Source organism: Haliotis rufescens, unplaced genomic scaffold, assembly GCF_023055435.1.
Source record: "Haliotis rufescens isolate VD_foot unplaced genomic scaffold, xgHalRufe1.0.p SCAF_18, whole genome shotgun sequence".
In the NCBI taxonomy this organism is placed as follows: domain Eukaryota; kingdom Metazoa; phylum Mollusca; class Gastropoda; order Lepetellida; family Haliotidae; genus Haliotis; species Haliotis rufescens.
Window position 1 is genome coordinate 26,810,393 of NW_025963868.1, and position 22,268 is coordinate 26,832,660.

At 35.8% G+C, this 22,268-nt stretch overlaps 1 protein-coding gene across 1 annotated transcript in view; it reads right to left on the reverse strand.

The window, feature by feature from the left end:
- Nucleotides 1–20,120: 20,120 nt before the first annotated feature.
- The window catches only part of LOC124120342, an 8,913-nt gene continuing 6,765 nt past the window's right edge, over nucleotides 20,121–22,268 (reverse strand). The window contains exons 9-11 of the mRNA XM_048397983.1: nucleotides 21,698–21,886; nucleotides 20,714–20,729; nucleotides 20,121–20,597 (exon numbers count right to left, since the gene is read on the reverse strand). Of these exons, the coding sequence (XP_048253940.1) occupies nucleotides 20,528–20,597; nucleotides 20,714–20,729; nucleotides 21,698–21,886 (275 nt within the window). The 3' untranslated portion in view covers nucleotides 20,121–20,527. The remainder of the gene's footprint in view (nucleotides 20,598–20,713; nucleotides 20,730–21,697; nucleotides 21,887–22,268) is intronic.

Consider the following 22,268-nt stretch of genomic DNA (forward strand, 5'->3'; position numbering starts at 1 on the left):
GAGTATGAAAGTTTGTTATATAAGTATGAAAGCCATGTATATGAGTATGATAGCTTGTTATATTAGTATGAAAGCTTGTTTCGTGAGTATGAAAGCTTGTTATATGAGAATGAATGTGTATTATGTGAGTATTAAAGCTTGTTGTGTGAGTATGAAAGTGGTTGTTGAGTATCAAAGCTTCTTATATGAGTATGAAAGCGTGTTGAGTATGAAAGTTTGTTATATAAGTATGAAAGCCATTTATATGAGTTTGAAAGCTTGTTATATTAGTATGAAAGCTTGTTTCGTGAGTATGAAAGCTTGTTATATGAGAATGAATGTGTATTATGTCAGTATTAAAGCTTGTTGTGTGAGTATGAAAGCTTGTTATTTGAGGGTGAAAGCTTGTTGTAGGAGCAGGAAAGATTATTATATGAGTATGAAAGCGTGTTATATGAGTATGAAAACTTGTTAAATGAGTATGAAAGCTTGTTATATGAGCGTGAAAGCTTGTAATATGAGTATGAAAGCTTGTTATATGAGTATGAAAGATTGTTATATGAGTATGAAAGCGTGTTGAATGAGTATGAAAGCTTGTTACATGAGTCTTAAAGCGTGTTATATGAGTATGAAAGCTTGTTATATCAGTATGAAAGCGTGTTTAATGAGTATGAAAGCGTTTTATGTGCGTATGAAAGCTTGTTGTGTGAGTATGAAAGCTTGTTATATGAGTATGAAAGCTTGTTATATGAGTATGAAAGCTTGTTATATGAGTATGAAAGGGTGTTATATGAGTATGAAAGCTTGTTGTAGGAGCATGGAAGCTTGTTATATGAGTATGAAAGCTTGTTATATGAGTATGAAAGGGTGTTATATGAGTATGAAAGCTTGTTATAGGAACATGAAAGCTTGTTATATGAGTATGAAAGCTTGTTATATGACTATGAAAGGGTGTTATATGAGTATGAAAGCTTGTTATAGGAGCATGAAAGCTTGTTATATGAGTGTGAAAGCTTGTTATATGAGTATGAAAGCTTGTTATATGAGTATGAAAGCTTGTTATATGAGTATGAAAGCTTGTTATATAAGTATGAAAGCTATTTATATGAGTATGAAAGCGTGTTATATGAGTATCAAAGCTTCTAATATGAGTATGAAAGCTTGTTACATGAGTATGAAAGCTTGTTATATGAGTATGAAAGCTTGTTATATGAGTATGAAAGGGTGTTATATGAGTATGAAAGCTTGTTATATCAGTATGAAAGCTTGTTATGTGAGTATGAAAGCTTGTTATATAAGTATGAAAGCTTGTTATATGAGTATGAAAGCTTGTTATATGAGTATGAAAGCTTGTTATATGAGCATGAAAGCTTGTTATAGGAGCATGAAAGCTTGTTATATCAGTATGAAAGCTTGTTATAGGAGCATGAAAGCTTGTTGTGTGAGTATGAAAGCTTGTTATATGAGTATGAAAGCTTGTTATAGGAGCATGAAAGCTTGTTATATGAGTATGAATGCTTGTTATAGGAGCATGAAAGCTTGTTATATGAGTATGAAAGGGTGTTATATGAGTATGAAAGCTTGTTATATGAGTATGAAAGCTTGTTATATGAGTATGAAAGCTTGTTATGTGAGTATGAAAGCTTGTTATATTAGTATCAAAGCTTCTAATATGAGCATGAAAGCTTGTTACATGAGTATGAAAGCTTGTTATATGAGTATGAAAGCTTGTCATATGAGTATGAAAGCGTGTTATATGAGTATGAAAGCTTGTTATATGAGTATGAAAGCTTGTTATATGAGTATGAAAGGGTGTTATATGAGTATGAAAGCTTGTTATATGAGTATGAAAGCTTGTTATATAAGTATGAAAGCTTGTTATGTGAGTATGAAAGCGTGTTATATGAGTATCAAAGCTTCTAGTATGAGTATGAAAGCTTGTTACATGAGTATGAAAGCTTGTTATATGAGTATGAAAGCTTGTCATATGAGTATGAAAGCGTGTTATATGAGTATGAAAGCTTCTTATATGTGTGTGAAAGCTTCTTCTATGAGTATGAAAGCGTGTTCAATGAGCATGAAAGCTTGTTATATCAGTATGAAAGCGTGTTTAATCAGTATGAAAGCGTGTTATGTGCGTATGAAAGCTTGTTGTGTGAGTATGAAAGCTTGTTATGTGAGTATGAAGGCGTGTTATATGAGTATGAAAGCTTGCTGTATCACCATGGAAGCTTGTTATAGGAGTATGGAAGATTGTTATATGAGTATGAAAGCGTAGTATGTTAATATGAAAGCTTGTTATGAGTATGAAAGTTTGTTATATCAGTATGAAAGCGTGTTTTATGAGTATGAAAGCGTGTTATATTAGTATGAAAGCTTGTTTCGTGAGTATGAAAGCTTGTTATATGACAAAGGATGTGTGTTATGTGCGTATTAAAGCTTGTTGTGTAAGTATGAAAGCTTGTTATTTGAGAGTGAAATCCTGTTGTAGGAGCATGAAAGATTGTTATATGAGTATGAGAGCTTGTTATGTGAGTATGAAAGCGTGTTATATGAGTTTGAATGCGTGTAATGTGAGTATTAAAACTTCTTGTGTGAATATGAAAGCTTGTTGTAGGAGCTTGAAAGCTTGTTGTAGGAGTATGAAATATTATTTTATGAGTATGAAAGATTCTTACATGCATAGCTTGTTATATGAGTATGGAAGATTGTTATATGAGTATGAAAGATTGTTATATGAGTATGAAAGCTTTTATGTGAGTATGAAAGCTTGTTGTAGGAGTCTGAAAGCTTCCTGTATGAGCATGAGAGATTGTTATATGAGTATTAAAGCTTGTTGTGTGAGTATGAAGGCTTGTTATATGAGTATGAAAGCTTGTTGTAGGAGCATGGAAGCTTGTTATATGAGTATGAAAGCTTGTTGTAGGAGCATGGAAGCTTGTTATATGAGTATGAAAGCTTGTTATATGAGTATGAAAGCTTGTTATATGAGTATGAAAGGGTGTTATATGAGTATGAAAGGGTGTTATATGAGTATGAAAGCTTGTTATATCCGTATGAAAGCTTGTTATATAAGTATGAAAGCTTGTTATGTGAGTATGAAAGCGTGTTATGTGATTATCAAAGCTTCTAATATGAGTATGAAAGCTTGTTACATGAGTATGAAAGCTTGTTATATGAGTATGAAACCTTGTCATATGAGTATGAAAGCGTGTGATATGAGTATGAAAGCTTCTTATATGAGTGTGAAAGCTTCTTATATGAGTATGAAAGCGTGTTGAATGAGCATGAAAGCTTGTTATATCAGTATGAAAGCGTGTTTAATGAGTATGAAAGCGTGTTATGTGCGTATGAAAGCTTGTTGTGTGAGTATGAAAGCTTCTTATATGAGTATGAAAGCTTCTTATATGAGTATGAAAGCTTCTTATATGAGTATAAAGCGTGTTGAGTATGAAAGTTTGTTATATAAGTATGAAAGCGTTTGATATGAGTATGAAAGCTTGTTATATGTGTATGAAAGCGTGTTTAATGAGTATGAAAGCGTGTTATGTGCGTATGAATGCTTGTTTTGTGAGTATGAAAGCTTCTTATATGAGTATGAAAGCTTCGTATATAAGTATGAAAGCGTGTTGAGTATGAAAGTTTGTTATATAAGCATGAAAGCGTTTTATATGAGTATGAAAGCTTGTTATATTAGTATGAAAGCTTGTTTCATGAGTATGAAAGCTTGTTATATGAGAATGAATATGTATTATGTGACTATTAAAGCTTGTTGTGTGAGTATGAACGGTTGTTATTTCAGGGTGAAAGCTTGTTGTAGGAGTTTGAAATATTGTTATATGAGCATGAAAGATTGTTATGTGAGTATGAAAGCTTGTTAAATGAGTATGTAAGCTTGTTATATGAGGATGAAAGCTTGTTGTGTGAATATGAAAGCTTGTTGTAGTAGCATGAAAGCTTGTTGTAGGAGTATGAAATATTGTCATATAAGTATGAAATATTGTTATGTCAGTATGAAAGTGTGTTATATGAGTATGAATGCTTATTATATGAGTATGAAAGCTTGTTATGTGAGTATGAAAGCGTGTTATATCAGTATGAAAGCTTGCAGTATCAGCATGGAAGCTTGTTATAAGAGTATGAAAGATTGTTATATGAGTATGAAAGCGTAGTATATTAATATGAAAGCTTGTTACATGAGTATGAAAGCTTGTTATATCAGTATGAAAGCGTGTTTATGAGTATGAAAGCGTGTTATATTAGTATGAAAGCTTGTATTATGAAAATGAATGTGTGTTATGTGAGTATTAAAGCTTGTTGTGTGAGTATGAAAGTTTGTTATGTGAGTAAGAAAGCCTGTTATATGAGTATAAAAGCTTGCTGTATGAGAAGGGAAAGTTGTTATAGGAGTATGAAAGATGCTTTTATGAGTATGAAAGATTGCTCTGTGAGTATGAAAGCATGTTATATGAGTATGAAAGCTTGTTATATCAATATGAAAGCTTCTTATATGAGTATGAAAGCGTAGTATGTGAATATGAAAGCTTGTTACATCAGTGTGGAAGCTTGTTATATGGGTATGAAAGCGTGTTAAATCAGTATCAAAGCTTGTAATATGAAAATGAATGTGTGTTATGTAAGTATTAAAGCTTGTTGTGTGAGTATGAAAGTTTGTTATGTGAGTATGAAAGCCTGTTATATGAGTATGAAAGCTTGCTGTATGAGCAGGGAAAGTTGTTATAGGAGTATAAAAGCATGTTATATGAGTATGAAAGCTTGTTATATGAGTATGAAAGCTTGTTATGTGAGTATGAAAGCTTGTAATATGAGTATGAAAACTTGTTATATGAGTATGAAAGCTTGCTATTTGAGTATTAAAGCTTGTTATATGGGTATTAAGGCTTGTTATATCAATATGAAAGCTTCTTATATGAGTATGAAAGCGTAGTATGTGAATATGAAAGCTTGTTACATGAGTGTGGAAGCTTGTTATATGAGTATGAAAACGTGTTTTGTGAGTATGAAAGCGTGTTATATGAGTATGAAAGCGTGTTATATGGGTGTGAAGGCTTCTTACATGAGTATGACAGCGTGTTATATGAGTATGAAAGCGTGTGATATATGTATGAAAGCTTGTTACATGAGTATGAAAGCTTGTTACATGGGTATGAAAGCTTGATACATAATTATGAAAGTGTGTTATATCAGTATGAAAGAGTGTTATATGAGCATGAAAGCTTGTTACATGCGTATGAAAGCTTGTTATATGAATATGAAAGATTGTTATATGAGTATGAAAGCTTTTTATGTGAGTATGAAAGCGTCTTATATGAATATGAAAGCTTTCTGTCTGAGCATGGAAGCTTGTTATATGAGTATGAAAGATGTTTATATATGAATTATGAAAGCTTGTTATGTGAGTATGAAAACGTGTTATATGAGCATAAATGCTTCTTATATGAGTATGAAAGCTTGTAATATGAGCATGAATGCGTGTAATGTGAGTATTAAAGCTTGTTGTAGGAGCATTTAAGCTTCTTGTAGGAGCATGAAAGCTTGCTGTATGAGTATGGAAGCTTGTTATAGGAGTATGAAAGCTTGTTATAGGAGAATGAAAGCTTCTTATATGAGTATGACAGCTTCTTATATGAGTATGAAAGCGTTTTATTTCAGTGTGAAAGCATGTAACATGAGTATAAAAGCTTCTTATATCATTACGAAAGCGCGTTTTATGAGGATGAAAAGCGTGTTATGTAAGTATGAAAGCTTGTAACATCAGTACGAAAGCGTGTTATATGAGTATGAAAGCTTGTTACATGAGTATGAAAGCTTGTAACATGATTATGATACTCTTGTTACATGAGTATGAAAGCTTCTTATATCAATATGAAAGCGCGTTTTATGAGTACGAAAGCGTGTAATATAACTATGAAAGCTTGTTGCATGAGTATGAAAGCTTGTTACATGAGTATGAAAGCGCGTTTTATGAGTATGAAAGCTTGTTGTGGGAGTATGAAAGCTTGTTATATGAGCGTGAAAGCTTGGTATATGAGTATGAAAGCGTGTTGAGTGTGAAACTTTGTTATATGAGTATGAAAGCTTGTTATATGGGTATGAAAGCTTGTTGTAGGAGCATGAAAGATTATTATATGAGTATGAAAGCTTCTTATGTGAGTATGGAAGCTTGTTATATGAGCGTGAAAGATTGCTTCGTGAGTATGAAAGCTTCTTATATGAGAATGAATGCCTGTTAATATGAGTATTAAAGCTTGCTGTGTGAGTATGAAACCTTCGTGTAGGAACATAAAAGCTTGTTGTAGGAGCATGAAAGATTATTATATGAGTATGAAAGCTTATTATGTGAGTATGAAAGATTGCTTCGTGAGTATGAAAGCTTCTTATATGAGTATGAAAGCTTCGTATATAAGTATGAAAGCGTGTTGAGTATGAAAGTTTGTTATATAAGCATGAAAGCGTTTTATATGAGTATGAAAGCTTGTTATATTAGTATGAAAGCTTGTTTCATGAGTATGAAAGCTTGTTATATGAGAATGAATATGTATTATGTGACTATTAAAGCTTGTTGTGTGAGTATGAACGGTTGTTATTTCAGGGTGAAAGCTTGTTGTAGGAGTTTGAAATATTGTTATATGAGCATGAAAGATTGTTATGTGAGTATGAAAGCTTGTTAAATGAGTATGTAAGCTTGTTATATGAGGATGAAAGCTTGTTGTGTGAATATGAAAGCTTGTTGTAGTAGCATGAAAGCTTGTTGTAGGAGTATGAAATATTGTCATATAAGTATGAAATATTGTTATGTCAGTATGAAAGTGTGTTATATGAGTATGAATGCTTATTATATGAGTATGAAAGCTTGTTATGTGAGTATGAAAGCGTGTTATATCAGTATGAAAGCTTGCAGTATCAGCATGGAAGCTTGTTATAAGAGTATGAAAGATTGTTATATGAGTATGAAAGCGTAGTATATTAATATGAAAGCTTGTTACATGAGTATGAAAGCTTGTTATATCAGTATGAAAGCGTGTTTATGAGTATGAAAGCGTGTTATATTAGTATGAAAGCTTGTATTATGAAAATGAATGTGTGTTATGTGAGTATTAAAGCTTGTTGTGTGAGTATGAAAGTTTGTTATGTGAGTAAGAAAGCCTGTTATATGAGTATAAAAGCTTGCTGTATGAGAAGGGAAAGTTGTTATAGGAGTATGAAAGATGCTTTTATGAGTATGAAAGATTGCTCTGTGAGTATGAAAGCATGTTATATGAGTATGAAAGCTTGTTATATCAATATGAAAGCTTCTTATATGAGTATGAAAGCGTAGTATGTGAATATGAAAGCTTGTTACATCAGTGTGGAAGCTTGTTATATGGGTATGAAAGCGTGTTAAATCAGTATCAAAGCTTGTAATATGAAAATGAATGTGTGTTATGTAAGTATTAAAGCTTGTTGTGTGAGTATGAAAGTTTGTTATGTGAGTATGAAAGCCTGTTATATGAGTATGAAAGCTTGCTGTATGAGCAGGGAAAGTTGTTATAGGAGTATAAAAGCATGTTATATGAGTATGAAAGCTTGTTATATGAGTATGAAAGCTTGTTATGTGAGTATGAAAGCTTGTAATATGAGTATGAAAACTTGTTATATGAGTATGAAAGCTTGCTATTTGAGTATTAAAGCTTGTTATATGGGTATTAAGGCTTGTTATATCAATATGAAAGCTTCTTATATGAGTATGAAAGCGTAGTATGTGAATATGAAAGCTTGTTACATGAGTGTGGAAGCTTGTTATATGAGTATGAAAACGTGTTTTGTGAGTATGAAAGCGTGTTATATGAGTATGAAAGCGTGTTATATGGGTGTGAAGGCTTCTTACATGAGTATGACAGCGTGTTATATGAGTATGAAAGCGTGTGATATATGTATGAAAGCTTGTTACATGAGTATGAAAGCTTGTTACATGGGTATGAAAGCTTGATACATAATTATGAAAGTGTGTTATATCAGTATGAAAGAGTGTTATATGAGCATGAAAGCTTGTTACATGCGTATGAAAGCTTGTTATATGAATATGAAAGATTGTTATATGAGTATGAAAGCTTTTTATGTGAGTATGAAAGCGTCTTATATGAATATGAAAGCTTTCTGTATGAGCATGGAAGCTTGTTATATGAGTATGAAAGATGTTTATATATGAATTATGAAAGCTTGTTATGTGAGTATGAAAACGTGTTATATGAGCATAAATGCTTCTTATATGAGTATGAAAGCTTGTAATATGAGCATGAATGCGTGTAATGTGAGTATTAAAGCTTGTTGTAGGAGCATTTAAGCTTCTTGTAGGAGCATGAAAGCTTGCTGTATGAGTATGGAAGCTTGTTATAGGAGTATGAAAGCTTGTTATAGGAGAATGAAAGCTTCTTATATGAGTATGACAGCTTCTTATATGAGTATGAAAGCGTTTTATGTCAGTATGAAAGCATGTAACATGAGTATAAAAGCTTCTTATATCATTACGAAAGCGCGTTTTATGAGGATGAAAAGCGTGTTATGTAAGTATGAAAGCTTGTAACATCAGTACGAAAGCGTGTTATATGAGTATGAAAGCTTGTTACATGAGTATGAAAGCTTGTAACATGATTATGATACTCTTGTTACATGAGTATGAAAGCTTCTTATATCAATATGAAAGCGCGTTTTATGAGTACGAAAGCGTGTAATATAACTATGAAAGCTTGTTGCATGAGTATGAAAGCTTGTTACATGAGTATGAAAGCGCGTTTTATGAGTATGAAAGCTTGTTGTGGGAGTATGAAAGCTTGTTATATGAGCGTGAAAGCTTGGTATATGAGTATGAAAGCGTGTTGAGTGTGAAACTTTGTTATATGAGTATGAAAGCTTGTTATATGGGTATGAAAGCTTGTTGTAGGAGCATGAAAGATTATTATATGAGTATGAAAGCTTCTTATGTGAGTATGGAAGCTTGTTATATGAGCGTGAAAGATTGCTTCGTGAGTATGAAAGCTTCTTATATGAGAATGAATGCCTGTTAATATGAGTATTAAAGCTTGCTGTGTGAGTATGAAACCTTCGTGTAGGAACATAAAAGCTTGTTGTAGGAGCATGAAAGATTATTATATGAGTATGAAAGCTTATTATGTGAGTATGAAAGATTGCTTCGTGAGTATGAAAGCTTCTTATATGAGAATGAATGCCTGTTAATATGAGTATTAAAGCTTGCTGTGTGAGTATGAAACATTCGTGTAGGAACATAAAAGCTTGTTGTAGGAGCATGAAAGATTATTATATGAGTATGAAAGCTTATTATGTGAGTATGAAAGCGTGTTATATGAGTAGAAAAGCTTTTCATATGAGTATGAAAGCTTGTCATACGACTATGAAAGCTTGTTATGTGAGTATGAAAGCTTGTTACATGAGTATGAAAGCGTGTTATATCAGTATGAAAGCGTGTTTCGTGAGTATGAAAGCTTGTTATATGAGTATGATTGTTTGTTATGTGAGTATTAAAGCTTGTTGTGTGGGTATGAACGCTTGTTGTAGGAGCATGAAAGCTTGTTACATGAGTATGAAAGCGTGTTATATGAGTTTGAAAGCCTGTTATGTGAGTATGAAAGCGTGTTATATGAGTATGAAAGCTTGCTGTATCAGCATGGAAGCTTGTTATATGAGTATGAAAGCTTGTTATATAGGTATGAAAGGGTGTTATATGAGTATGAAAGCGTGTTATGTGAGTATGAATGCGTCTTTTGTGCGTATTAAACCATGTAAGGTGAGTATGACAGTTTGTTATATGAGTATGAAAGCGTGTTATATGAATATGAAAATGTGTTTTTTTAGTATGAAACTTTGATATATAAGTACGAAAGCGTTTTATATGGGTATGAAAGCTTGTTATATGAGTATGAAAGCTTGTTTCTTCAGTATGAAAGCTTGTTATATGAGTATGAAAGCTTGTTATATGGTTATGAAAGCGTGTGATATGAGTTTGAAAGCTTGCTACATGAGTATGAAAGCGTCTTATGTGAGTATGAAAGCGTCTTATGTGCGTATGAAAGCTTGTTGGGTGAGTATGAAAGCTTGTTATATGAGTATGAAAGCGTGGTATATGAGTACGAAAGTGTTTTATTTGAGTATGAAAGCTTGTTATATGAGTATGAAAGCTTGTTTCGTGAGTATCAAAAGCTTGTTATATGAGTATGAATGCTTGTTATGTGAGTATTAAAGCTTGTTGTGTGAGTATTAAATCTTGTTGTAGGATTATGAAAGCTTGTTGTAGGAGCATGGAAGCTTGTTGTAGGAGTATGAAAGCTTGTTGTATGAGTATGAAAGCTTGTTATGTGAGTATGAAAGTTTGTTATATGAGTATGAAAGTGTGTTATGAGTATGAAAGCTTGGTAGGCAAAGTTTCAACAATTCAATTACATGAATCAAATACATTACCTATGGCAGATGTTTCGACAGATTGGGGAGTTGGTACAGTCACAGTAGCATCTTAAATATGAGTGAGGTATTTAACAAACAAAATAGCCATGCACATGGTGTGATATTACGCCATTTTAGGAATGTTCCACGCATCGTACAGCAGAGGGACACCAAGAGGCTTCAACAAACCCAAGCCTGTAGTATGACGAGCCACTGCTTCACCCACAAGGCTATCTCACTGCCCTGTGCATGACAAAAATAAACGAAGCCAAGAAAAAAGTCCTTAGCTAAATTATGTATTTATTTCATGATAACAAATGTATTAGAATGAATTACTAATCACTGTCAAGTATTTTAGCATCAAACGGGCAAAATGGTACGATAATCATTGAAAAAATAAAAATCTAACTCCATCTCTGAATCTTTACCCGCAATCACTGGATAAACCTTTACACGTGGACTTGGGGCTCCACTCATTCTGTGTATCTCGAAGCTAGTGGCAATTTCCGAGAAATCATCTTCACTGTCACTCTCATCGGCTTGATCAAGTGATTGTGTGTACCTGGTTCCAACTACCTTTCTTCTTTCCTGATTTACTACTATCAATTTATTGATTCCGTGATCCTAAACTGCATAAAGGCCCTATAGGTTCTACTACACTAAATCAGAACTGGTTGTGACAGTGCGGTTTTCGTAGGGAGCCTTCAGTACAGATCAAGAGACATATGCAGGCTGTGATTGGATGATATTGTGTAAGATTTTTATGTCTTTTAAATGCACATCCATCCAGTAATTAAAACTGCCCATATTTTTCAATATTTGGTGCTGACTTTTTGAACAAGATGACTTGTGCTTTATGTGAGCACAGATATTTTCAAGCAGGTGATATTTGGTGCGGAACTGGGGTTGGTGTGTTCAGCTTCCTGTACTCGGGAAAGGAGCTGGGTAAACTAGCCAAAATTTGTGTTTTTATTGCAGCTTTAAGGCCAGACTGTGCACATATGTAAATGTTATGGCTGTTGAATGCCTAGTTGTTTTTTAAAAAGCTATAACGTTACTATAGAAGTCTATGGGAAAACATTTGGTTGTGTGTAACCTGTAGGGTAAGTGCATATTTCAGCATTTCCTCATTTATATGTTTTTCTGTATATCTATTGCCATGGAGACCTTTTGGGATAATTGTAGAGGCAAATTTGAACGCAAAATGGGTGAAGCGAGTGGGAAATGGGGTTGTAAGGAATGGTTGGGCTGCCGTGATAAGCAGGGCTATGGTCGTTGCTTCTTTTTGTGGCCGTCAAAGGCGCGGACAGAGGAGAGAGCTCACAGAATAGCCCTCTGCATTGTGCATAAATGCCTTCCAGATGGTTTTAGCAACACTGACAACTTTGGCAACAAAGTTGAAGTGAGCCATCTCTGTCATAACGCCTCTTGTGTGAATGTTGAGCATTTGAAAGTAGAGTCCCATGAAATTAACATGGAGAGACTTCACTGTCGACAACAGGGCTTGTGCACCAAAAGTCATAAACCCTACTGTTTGGTGTAAGTTATGTATCTGATCATTATATCTTTCTGTTTGGGGCAATTTTTAAGATGGATTATCCTATTTTGGGTGTAAATTTCTCAAATATGCATTTCTTTTCAATAACATGTCTTTCGAATAATGAACTTTTCTACAATGATGGAGTTTGAATAGTTCTAACTTTTTCCTTGCACGGCGGTCCTTACTTTTCTGTGATTTCTTGTATGTTTTAGCTTTAAGTACTTTATTATGACTTTTGCTTATCTCATCATCTATTTTTCCTTTTGCAGTGACAGCACAGCCAAGCCCTAATCGAGGATTGCGAATTGACTTTACCGGACTCTGGCAGTTGACGCTATGAACAGCACTGTGAGCTCTACCTTGGAAGTTACGAGCAAAGGTGGTATCGCGAGGTAATGACCGGCGCAATGCCTTGTTTGTTGCCTCACACTTTTGACTATTGAGGTTGAATTGCGTCTTTTCGATCATGTTCGGGCCGAGACGAAAATCAGTGCATTTTCTCAAATTTTGAAAGTTAGTTTCATTGTTTCCAATTTTGAAGTTTTTATCTAAATATTTACTTTGCAATAACCAATTTTTCTTCTCCCCCTTGCAAACAAATGACTGCCTTCTACATTTTCTGTGATCACCCATGTAACAGTTTGCAATAGCATCAGAAGTACATGAAAGAGATGTCTTCAACTTTGTCAGGTCACCTGCATGACTTGAGTAAGCAGCTGAGAACTCAGCTGCACATCTGGATGCACAGTCTAAAGAAAATGTATTTGCCAAACTTTGTTTGTCTTTTTTGGTTCTAGCAGGCATCATATCCACAACAAATTTAGAATTTTTAATAAACTTTCTATGGCTGGCCGAGAGATGCCGTGTATCGAGAAAAGTTTTCAGAGAGAGCTGTGTGAGCTGCACTGTCAGCATCTGTTGTCAAAAATTCTACCTCAATTTGATCTTTCTTTAAGTCCCTGAAACACTCTGCAGCTAACTGTTTTTCATTACCAATTGATTCTGACATGTGCAAATCAGATGTGCAGTCTGGGTTGTTGACACAAGAAATGTTGTCAACTAAACTGTGCTTTGAACAGAGCTTTGATTTTGTGTTTAAAGCCAAAATTTGATGATCACTAGTTTGGTTCTCAGTGGCCACATAGGTTACCTGAGTGGCTGGCTGAAAAGGGGTTTTCCCAACACCTGAACAAAGTGGATTGTTGTACATTGCATCAGTTGATAAACTAATGTTATTTAAATTTGTTCCCCTGTATTTATTTATTTCCCTTATTTCCACCCTCCTGGCTCTCATATCCTTTGTGTTCTGAGATTTTATATTATCACAAACTCTGTTCGCAGCTTTCTGCATCCCTGAATGGGATGGTGGAGGTATATCGGCACTCATGCACAGGACACGGAAACTCTCACTTCCAATGGGACATTTTGAGAGGCCTATCTGAAGTCCAGTATTGGCAGTGGAAGATCGACGTCCCCTTCTCATTCCACTACCCTCTACCTCCTTGTACAGTTTATGGTACTCTGACAGGTATGTACAGTCAGTGCATTTAAGTCTCTCTATCCAGTTAAGTCCCCACTGCTGTTCATTGTCTATGTCCATGACAATGTCCCCCTTACACATAGGCGAAGTCTTGGCGTGCTGGCGGAATGCCTCATTGTACAGTTTGTCAGTCTCTCCAACATGCAACAGGTGGTAAACATCAGCAGCAGTCCTGCAGATTAAAGAAAACCCATTGACTACTTTGAAAACTTCTAAATAAGCCTTTTAAGTATGTGATAGTGTTCGACATTTCTGAATTATCTCCCCTGGCAGATCAAATGCATATTCTATTTCTATCCCCCTCAAGCCCTTAATTAGGGTGTAACAACACTGTTTTTTATATGGTATTGAACAAACCACTCATATATGTATGAGAATTTGATCCCTTGCTGTACCTAATAACTGAAAACTGTCCATTATATTAAACTTTTATTAAGTGATCTCGTTAAAGGACAAATACTTGAACTTGGTAAGTTTATCCACCCATATCATTTAGCAGTGAGCATCTTGTATTCCCTACAAGTATTTCAAAGTCTAGGCCAAAGGAATAAATAGTTTAAAGTGTTATTACCTTTCACTTTTTGTTTTCAGGGAACTCTTATCCTCCTCAGGGGTGTTTTCCTTCCTTGGCCTTAACAGACGGTACGGTTCACTTGTCAGTGTTTGAACTTGCTGGACACCAGCCACCCCTACACTGCACACTTTCTTGTGGAGCTCAGTTGTCAACCTGACAGTTTTTGGCACTTTAAAGTTGCTTTGCTTTTCACTGGTGAATTTTTTGCCTGAATTCCAAGCTTTATGTCCCATTCTAAAAGATGTTATCGAATTCCTTCGATGTCTCCCCATGTTCCAAGAGTAGGTTCAAGATGTTGACACTATGAATTTTTCTTTGGAATGAAAGCATCAACATTGGTTCTTGACCTCCCATAGTTAAAATACCAAATATGGACCTGTCATTTATATATTGGCCTATGTAAACAAGGCAGGGGTACCAGTTCCAGCAAGCTCACTGAGTCCAGCTTCTTTTATGACTTAAGCTTATTAGTGTCACAACCAAATTCCATGTTATGTACCAGACTTTGCTATCCTCAGTTGTTATCAGCAAAGGTCAGCAAACAACTCACCATTAATAAATTAAAAATATGAAAGCCTAATTTGCTTTGAATTTCCAAGTATTGTCTATCATACGGGGTCGAAAAGATACTTTTGGGGGGATATGTTCGAAGCAGCGTCTGGCAACCATGGAATTGACCTGTGAACCCATCCTTGTGTGAAACAAGAATAAACAATAAAGGCCTGTGTACTGTCATAGAAAGTTCTTTATTAAAACAGAAGTTCATTTTGTAATCAGTTGACAAAATCTAAATAATTTAACCCTCACAGCTCTTTTGGTACATCAGATATGTGTATATGGGTGTCATATAGACCTGTCAGATAGGAAAAAGTATTGAACTTGAAACAATTTCCATTTGTTTCCAAGAAGCTACATCTATTTACAATGAATACATCACAAATTTGACAAGTGCAGTTTTAGACAGTTGTGTCTACAGGTTCTACTACACTAAATCAGAACTGGTTGTGACAGTGCGGTTTTCGTAGGGAGCCTTCAGTACAGATCAAGAGACATATGCAGGCTGTGATTGGATGATATTGTGTAAGATTTTTATGTCTTTTAAATGCACATCCATCCAGTAATTAAAACTGCCCATATTTTTCAATATTTGGTGCTGACTTTTTGAACAAGATGACTTGTGCTTTATGTGAGCACAGATATTTTCAAGCAGGTGATATTTGGTGCGGAACTGGGGTTGGTGTGTTCAGCTTCCTGTACTCGGAAAAGGAGCTGGGTAAACTAGCCAAAATTTGTGTTTTTATTGCAGCTTTCAGGCCAGACTGTGCACATATGTAAATGTTATGGCTGTTGAATGCCTAGTTGTTTTTTAAAAAGCTATAACGTTACTATAGAAGTCTATGGGAAAACATTTGGTTGTGTGTAACCTGTATGTCCAATATTTTCATATTCCCTGCGTTTCACATCATCGAATTTTGGGTTATGTCCTAAAAATCCACATTTATCATTCAGATTTTTTATGCCTGAAATCTTGTGAATGCTTTCTATTTCTTAAGAAATTCAGCTTGTGAAAAGCAACTGCAGCTTTTCCATGTTTCTGTAATTCATGTGCATACCTTAAAGATTCCGGGGTATAATAGGTCTTCAGCAACCCATGATTGCTGTAAAAGGTGACTTTGCTTCTCGTAAAAGGCGACTAACGGGATCGGGTGGTCAGACTCGCTGACTTGGTTCATGCATGCCAATTGCGTGGCTACGTATACGGCACTGGGATAGTTTGTTGTCATTCTTTATAAATAGATCTAGGTATGATAAAGATGAGGCCGTTTCACTTTACACTTTCATTTTTAGTGCAGGTGGATATTCCAGTGGAACGGTATTCGTATGTGACAATTATTGAACAATATCAGATCACTGATACACTTAAAACTTACCCTAAACCTTTTGGCAAAATTTCACATTGGTCTTATCTGTCAGGAAGTCCAGCATTCACATATTGCTTTCTCAATAAACTTCAGATGACATTTACTCTCACGTTTGACAAATTGTCCTGCACTTTGAAGACCGAGATGTAACTATATCTATTGTCACCACGTGACTTAAAGAATAAAAATTGAAACATTCACAATAATCTTCAAAACTGCATCGTGACCTGCGACAGATAGTTTTCCCCTTTCTCTGATCATGCTTACGTTATCCAATGGAATGATGAATGTCACTTCCTTAACGTGTAAACTCATGTTAAAAGTAAGGCTTCAATGAAAATGAGACATGTCACGCATCGGTTAACGACTGTTAGCACCATTGTGTTGGGAGTTATCCCATACAATATTCACATTTGATATTAAGATAACATCTAGATGGTAGTCGCATGTACAAGGTAACAGGAACATGAAAGTTCAGCGTTTCTGAAAGTACACACTCAAGGCACAGTGCAGCCATGACCTGTCCGACTGCTGTGTTCTGTTAATCATCATTCATTTCACTGGCAACGAAAACACAGTCTTCAATGATAAAAGTTGCTGATTCTTAAAGAATCCTGTTGAATTACATGGTTAGTCATAGGTTGAACACTAGAACACTATCGCCGTCAAAATGGGAACTGGACATATCTATATATTTACGAGAACATGAGCATTAAATCAATTTTCTTCCCGAAAAAAATTAACAAATATATATGAATGTTTGCGTGCCCAGATTTGTTTTATTTTCACACTGTGAATAGCCATGTGACAACTAACCAAAAGCTTCTTAAAGGGCAACTTTTTCAATGAGCTATAGTATTTGAAACACTCATACACAATCGTGTGTTCTCCTCTGAACGATTGTATCGTGCATGAGAAATATAAATGCATAATGTGCAATGTTTCTAGGTGTTAAAGTTTGTTATTGCTCTTTGTCATTATTGTTTATATATGAGCAGTTCCTGAAGAAAATAAGTTCATGAAGTAAGGAAATCGAAGTCTTTTCATGTAAGTTTTCTGTTTCCGTAATTAGGTTTCAGACAAGGGATATATTATTTAATTATTCAAGTGGGAGCTCTACTACTGTCAAGTGAAAACGAAAGTTTGAACATTTTAAAGTTAAATAACAAATATTATTCAAGTACCTTGTTCCTTATTTATTTATTTTTTAACCAAATAGGTATTCGTCCGAGACATATCAATTCAGGCTTAACTATGACACAAAGCTCACACGTAACTGAAATACTCATTTATTTGCTTCCATGTCCATTCTGTCTATATTTTGCATTCCTGGTTATGAAGAGGAAGCTATTGTCATTGTAAAATAATGACGAAGTAGAATATCTAGGCACAGCATTTATTAAAAAATAGAGCTCTTTATCAAGTCAACAGTAAATCATATGTTTACATATATAACCAGCTTTTCACGGGCATATTTCATGCTTTGCTTCTCAAAGGTTCTGTAGGCTACAACGGATGACTACAACAAGGAATTGGAAGAATCAGCTGTACCAATTCATTCGACTTGATCAGACCCTGCTCCGGGGCGGTCGGGTAGCTTGTGGTTAAAGCGCTTGCTCGTCACGCCGACCCGGGTTCAATTCCCGACATGGGTACAATATGTGAGACCATTTCTGGTGTCCCCCGCTGTGATATTGCTGGAATATTGCTAAAAGCGGCGTAAAACCATACTCACTCACTCACTGGTCACCTTGAAGACCCGGGTTCGATTCCCGACATGGGTACAATATGTTAAGCCCATTTCTGGTGTCCCTGCCGTGACATTGCTGGAATATTGCTAAAAACGGCGTAAAACCATACTCACTCACTCACTCACACCCTGCTCCGTTAGAGGAATAAGAAGAGAAAACTTCTAAGCATGTAAATGTCATTACATTACATTTGTGCCCCCTATTCTTTATATCCTTGAATATGATTGCGGGTAAAGTTTTAATTTATTTGGAAAATTGTTATTACACGTTGACATAAAGCAGTAGAACTGATGGGCCATTACAAAATGTGCAAAACTGGACACACCTGTAAATATAGATTTGTCAAAAACGTAGTACTGACAAAGTAGAAACTTTACCTTGTGTATGCCAAACATAGAGAAACACATATTATAAATATTCATCTTGCAGGGTTACATTGCTACATGTCGTTTACATAATCATGAATCATACATAAACAAAATCTTTGTGAACGAGGCTTCTCATATACAAGGAAAGTATCGGAGCACAAGGAGTATACATAATGAGGGCTGGTGAGTGGCTTATGTCCTTGTGTGTAGTTTCCATATGGTATAGGCTTGCAGCCATCCAACACATCGCCCAACACATAATACAGCAAACACCACACACAAAGACATTTGTGAAAACAACAGCTTGTTTCAATGAAATGAATTTAATGAACCGTCCAAAATATTAGTTTTTCATCGCGATCTAACAACACGTCCAAAGCTTTAGTTTTATCAAGAAATTACAAACTGAAGGAGGAAATAACCTGGAGAGTGACCATTGAAATGTATGGGAAAAGTATTGTGTGGTATGTGCCATGAACTTTATCTCCAGACCATCATGCAGGAAGTTAGAAGTGTGTTTAAACAGAAATGACCTGTGTCATACATTTCTGTGGATATCTATTGTTCATCGTACACAACAAGTTCCTATGACATGGACTTTTTCGGTCGGTATAACCTGGACATTTCTTTCTTTGGAGTCATTGCAAATTCCGGCTCATGAATAAGGCTGTTACGACTAGACAGAAGCACTTTCTCTACACATACATGCTGGCTATCCGTCTGTTCTATGACCCATTGTGTTCAATTCAAGAACTTACGGTTGTGTAGTCATCACATATGTCTCGCAACACAACATACATCACGGTTTGCTTGTCTGGTTTGTGCACATAAGCGACATCATCACTGAACAGCATAAAATATAGCCATTATTTTCCCGGTAGGCGTAGTGTTTGATCATATTACTCATTCATAAAGTCTTACTTACCGTCAATATACATGAAGATATGTAGTTACGATCAGCCCAATGAAAGAGTGAATGTTAATAAAAGCCAATTTCAGGTAATGATGGCGAGCGTGTGTTCCAAATATATCTAAACGGATCTGATGTTTTCAGTTCCTCTGTGAGCTGATTGGGGCTGTTATTAAATAAGAATAAAGTAATAATGAAAACGTGGTAATAGGTTCACAGGTTTATTAATAAGAGATAATTGTACTAATAGATGACAATAAAAGATCAGAAAAAACCCAATCTACGCTGACAAAGATCACTGATTATTTATATCAGAGCAAATACACAAGCGGCTTATCTAAGCAAAAGTATTACAGTTATAAAATGAGTGGAGCTCAAGCAACACTTTGACAAGATACCGACCAGATGTGTAGATAGCCAATTAAGTCGGCTGCGACCAATTATCACCTGAGTAAATTAACTCGACACTATAATGAGTGAGTAATCTCGGCTAGGTTCAATAACGGGAAATAAACACAGAGGGCCTAGCCCTAAAATAAGTCACGTAAGTCACAAAATAGACGAGTACGTCTTAATATCAATTAGTCAGATCTAGTAAAGGTTCAGTCACTCTGTCTGGACAAGGAAATACTAAAATTCCCAAATAGCTAGACAAGCACGGGAGGGTTTGTTATCCATGGATTACCAGAAAAACTGAGTATTACAAACCAAAGCTACTAAGTTTGGCGCAGTACAATCAGACTAAGTCAGAACTTAGATCGAACAGTGTCCCATAACAACTTACTAATGAAACATGAGTATCGAACGAGACCATCCCAGTAGTGAGACATCGTAAACGATTTAACAAAACCTGGGGGGTAAAGAGACACGATACGACAGAAGTATATATATACTGCGCGGGGCCTCAGGGTGGTCAATCTCTCCTGGACAGCTGGAATACACAACAGACTAGGGCGCTTAGCCAAACTGTGATTCTATACACAGGGAAAACACGAATAGCAAACTAACTACTATATCAATACTGAAGTTGTAAGTATCAAAATATAGCGCTGGGCATGAACTATCCCAGGGTATCATTAAGGACATACCACAAGCAATTAGGTACAATTATTGAGGAGGCAAAATGATCATAAATAAATGAGAAATATCTGATGGTACATTTTAGGTCCCCTAGCGTTTGAAAATCATAGTTACAAAGACATTTTCAATACAAGAATAAGATAGCGAACATATTATGAGATAACATACATCAATTCAATACATGGTATGAGAGAGCCATTAGATCACAAAAGAATGAAATAGTCGGGCAACTAATTCCCTAACACAGAATGTAATGACACTGGACACTGACGACCGCCGGATTTAACTGAGCGGTGTCGGAAATAAATCCAGGAAGGGGAGAGGTCACAAGACTGTTACATGAGCAAAATAACGACCCGGTTACACTATGTCCGCACGGGCATTGTCACTTTAATCATGCCCAGGTTCTTAACAATCTTCAATAGTGGCGTATCCTTCATTCTCGTCGTATTTCGGAGTGATATATAATACTGGAAGCCTGTGGACATGAACAGATCCTTTTTTTATTAGCACATAATTTCTATTGATACATCATTGAGTTACAATTGATATGAAGAATCAAATAGCCAGTTTAAGTTTCTTGGTAATGCTTACCTTCTGTTCCCGATCCCTGAAATTGAAACACTGATTTTAGTTTTGATAAACAATACTCGATCAACAATAAGTGATCAGCAAAGCTTCTAGCAGAACGTTTATTACAAATGCTGAATTATCGGAATTAAGGTACGTTTGAAAGAACAAAATAAAATAATAACATTTGATTTAGAAAAAAATGAATGAAATTCGGATTTTTTTTAAATCATAGCCTTTACATTTCTCACAAAAGTAACTTCTCCCGCTTGACTTGTGATCTCAACTGAGGCATATACATGTGAGTGTGTTCTGCAGATGGAATATCAGTACATCACGGTACATGCTAAGGGTTTTGGGACAGTCAGATTTTATGGTGTTGTTTGTTTGTTGATTTACGCCTTACTCAGCAAAATTTCAGCCATATTACGACGGTCTACATAATTGAGTATGCAGAAAATTTAGAGACTTCGTCATGGACTTCGATCAGAAGGGACACGATGACAAGCAATTAATCAAATGACCGAGCTGACAACACAATCCACTAAGTAGCCTCTTACAAGCATTGGTTGCTATATGGGGGGCACGGGTGGCCATGTCGTCTAAGGCGCCGCGATTCGCTGTGCAGCGTTGCGTCCCTTGGGTACGCCAGAAGCTTATGATTGTTGGTTCGAATCCCGGTTCGCCCCAATTATGTTTCTTTGTTTCTCAGCACCATACCCGTGTTCGTGGGTTTCACCGAAGTAGTAAACGTCTGAGACCTGCATCACTTCGGGCTTTCCTCCAACATTAAGCTGACACGCCGCGATATAACTGGAATACTGTTAAAAGCGGCGTTAAACCCAACTCACTCACTCAATTGGTGGCTATGTTCTTACCCTCCCAACGGGTTTTAGGGCAAGTGACAGAGAATGATGTACGTTTCTATTGAAAGAATCACGAGGGGTTTTATTGTGGAGCTTATTGATATCCTGTTCAATTGTAATTGTTAAAGCTTCGGTCCCTCACCTTTCTGTCGTTTGCGTCTCACAAGACAAATTACGGCTGTGACGATGATGCTGACAACTGAGCTCGAAGCCGAATACCCGACAATGGTGATGACAGAAGTCCCTTTCCTTGTTTCATTCTCGCTGGGTTCAGGAGGGGATGAAGTGTGGACCGTCTGCGTGATGGTGGATACATTTCCTGGCACAATCCCTACACAACACATGATATGTCAAAATGCTTATTATTGAATGACAGGAATGTGCTTCATAACCTGCGGTAGTGATTGTGACAGGTTGTGTAGCTTGTCTGGTCGTAGTGTCATCTAAAATAATTAATGCATGTCAAAATTATAATCATGAGGGGTGATTATGGCGGGGAGTTACTGTTACAAGAGTATATATGAAGACGGACGAACGGACAACAACGCACCACAACATTAGACGATTTGACTTTCAGTTAGGTGAGATAACCATTACTCATTATTGGCAAGTGTGTGAAAATGAACATGAGAGCAAGACAAACTTCATAATTGCACACAGACACAGACACACACAGACACACACAGACACAGACACACACACACACACACACA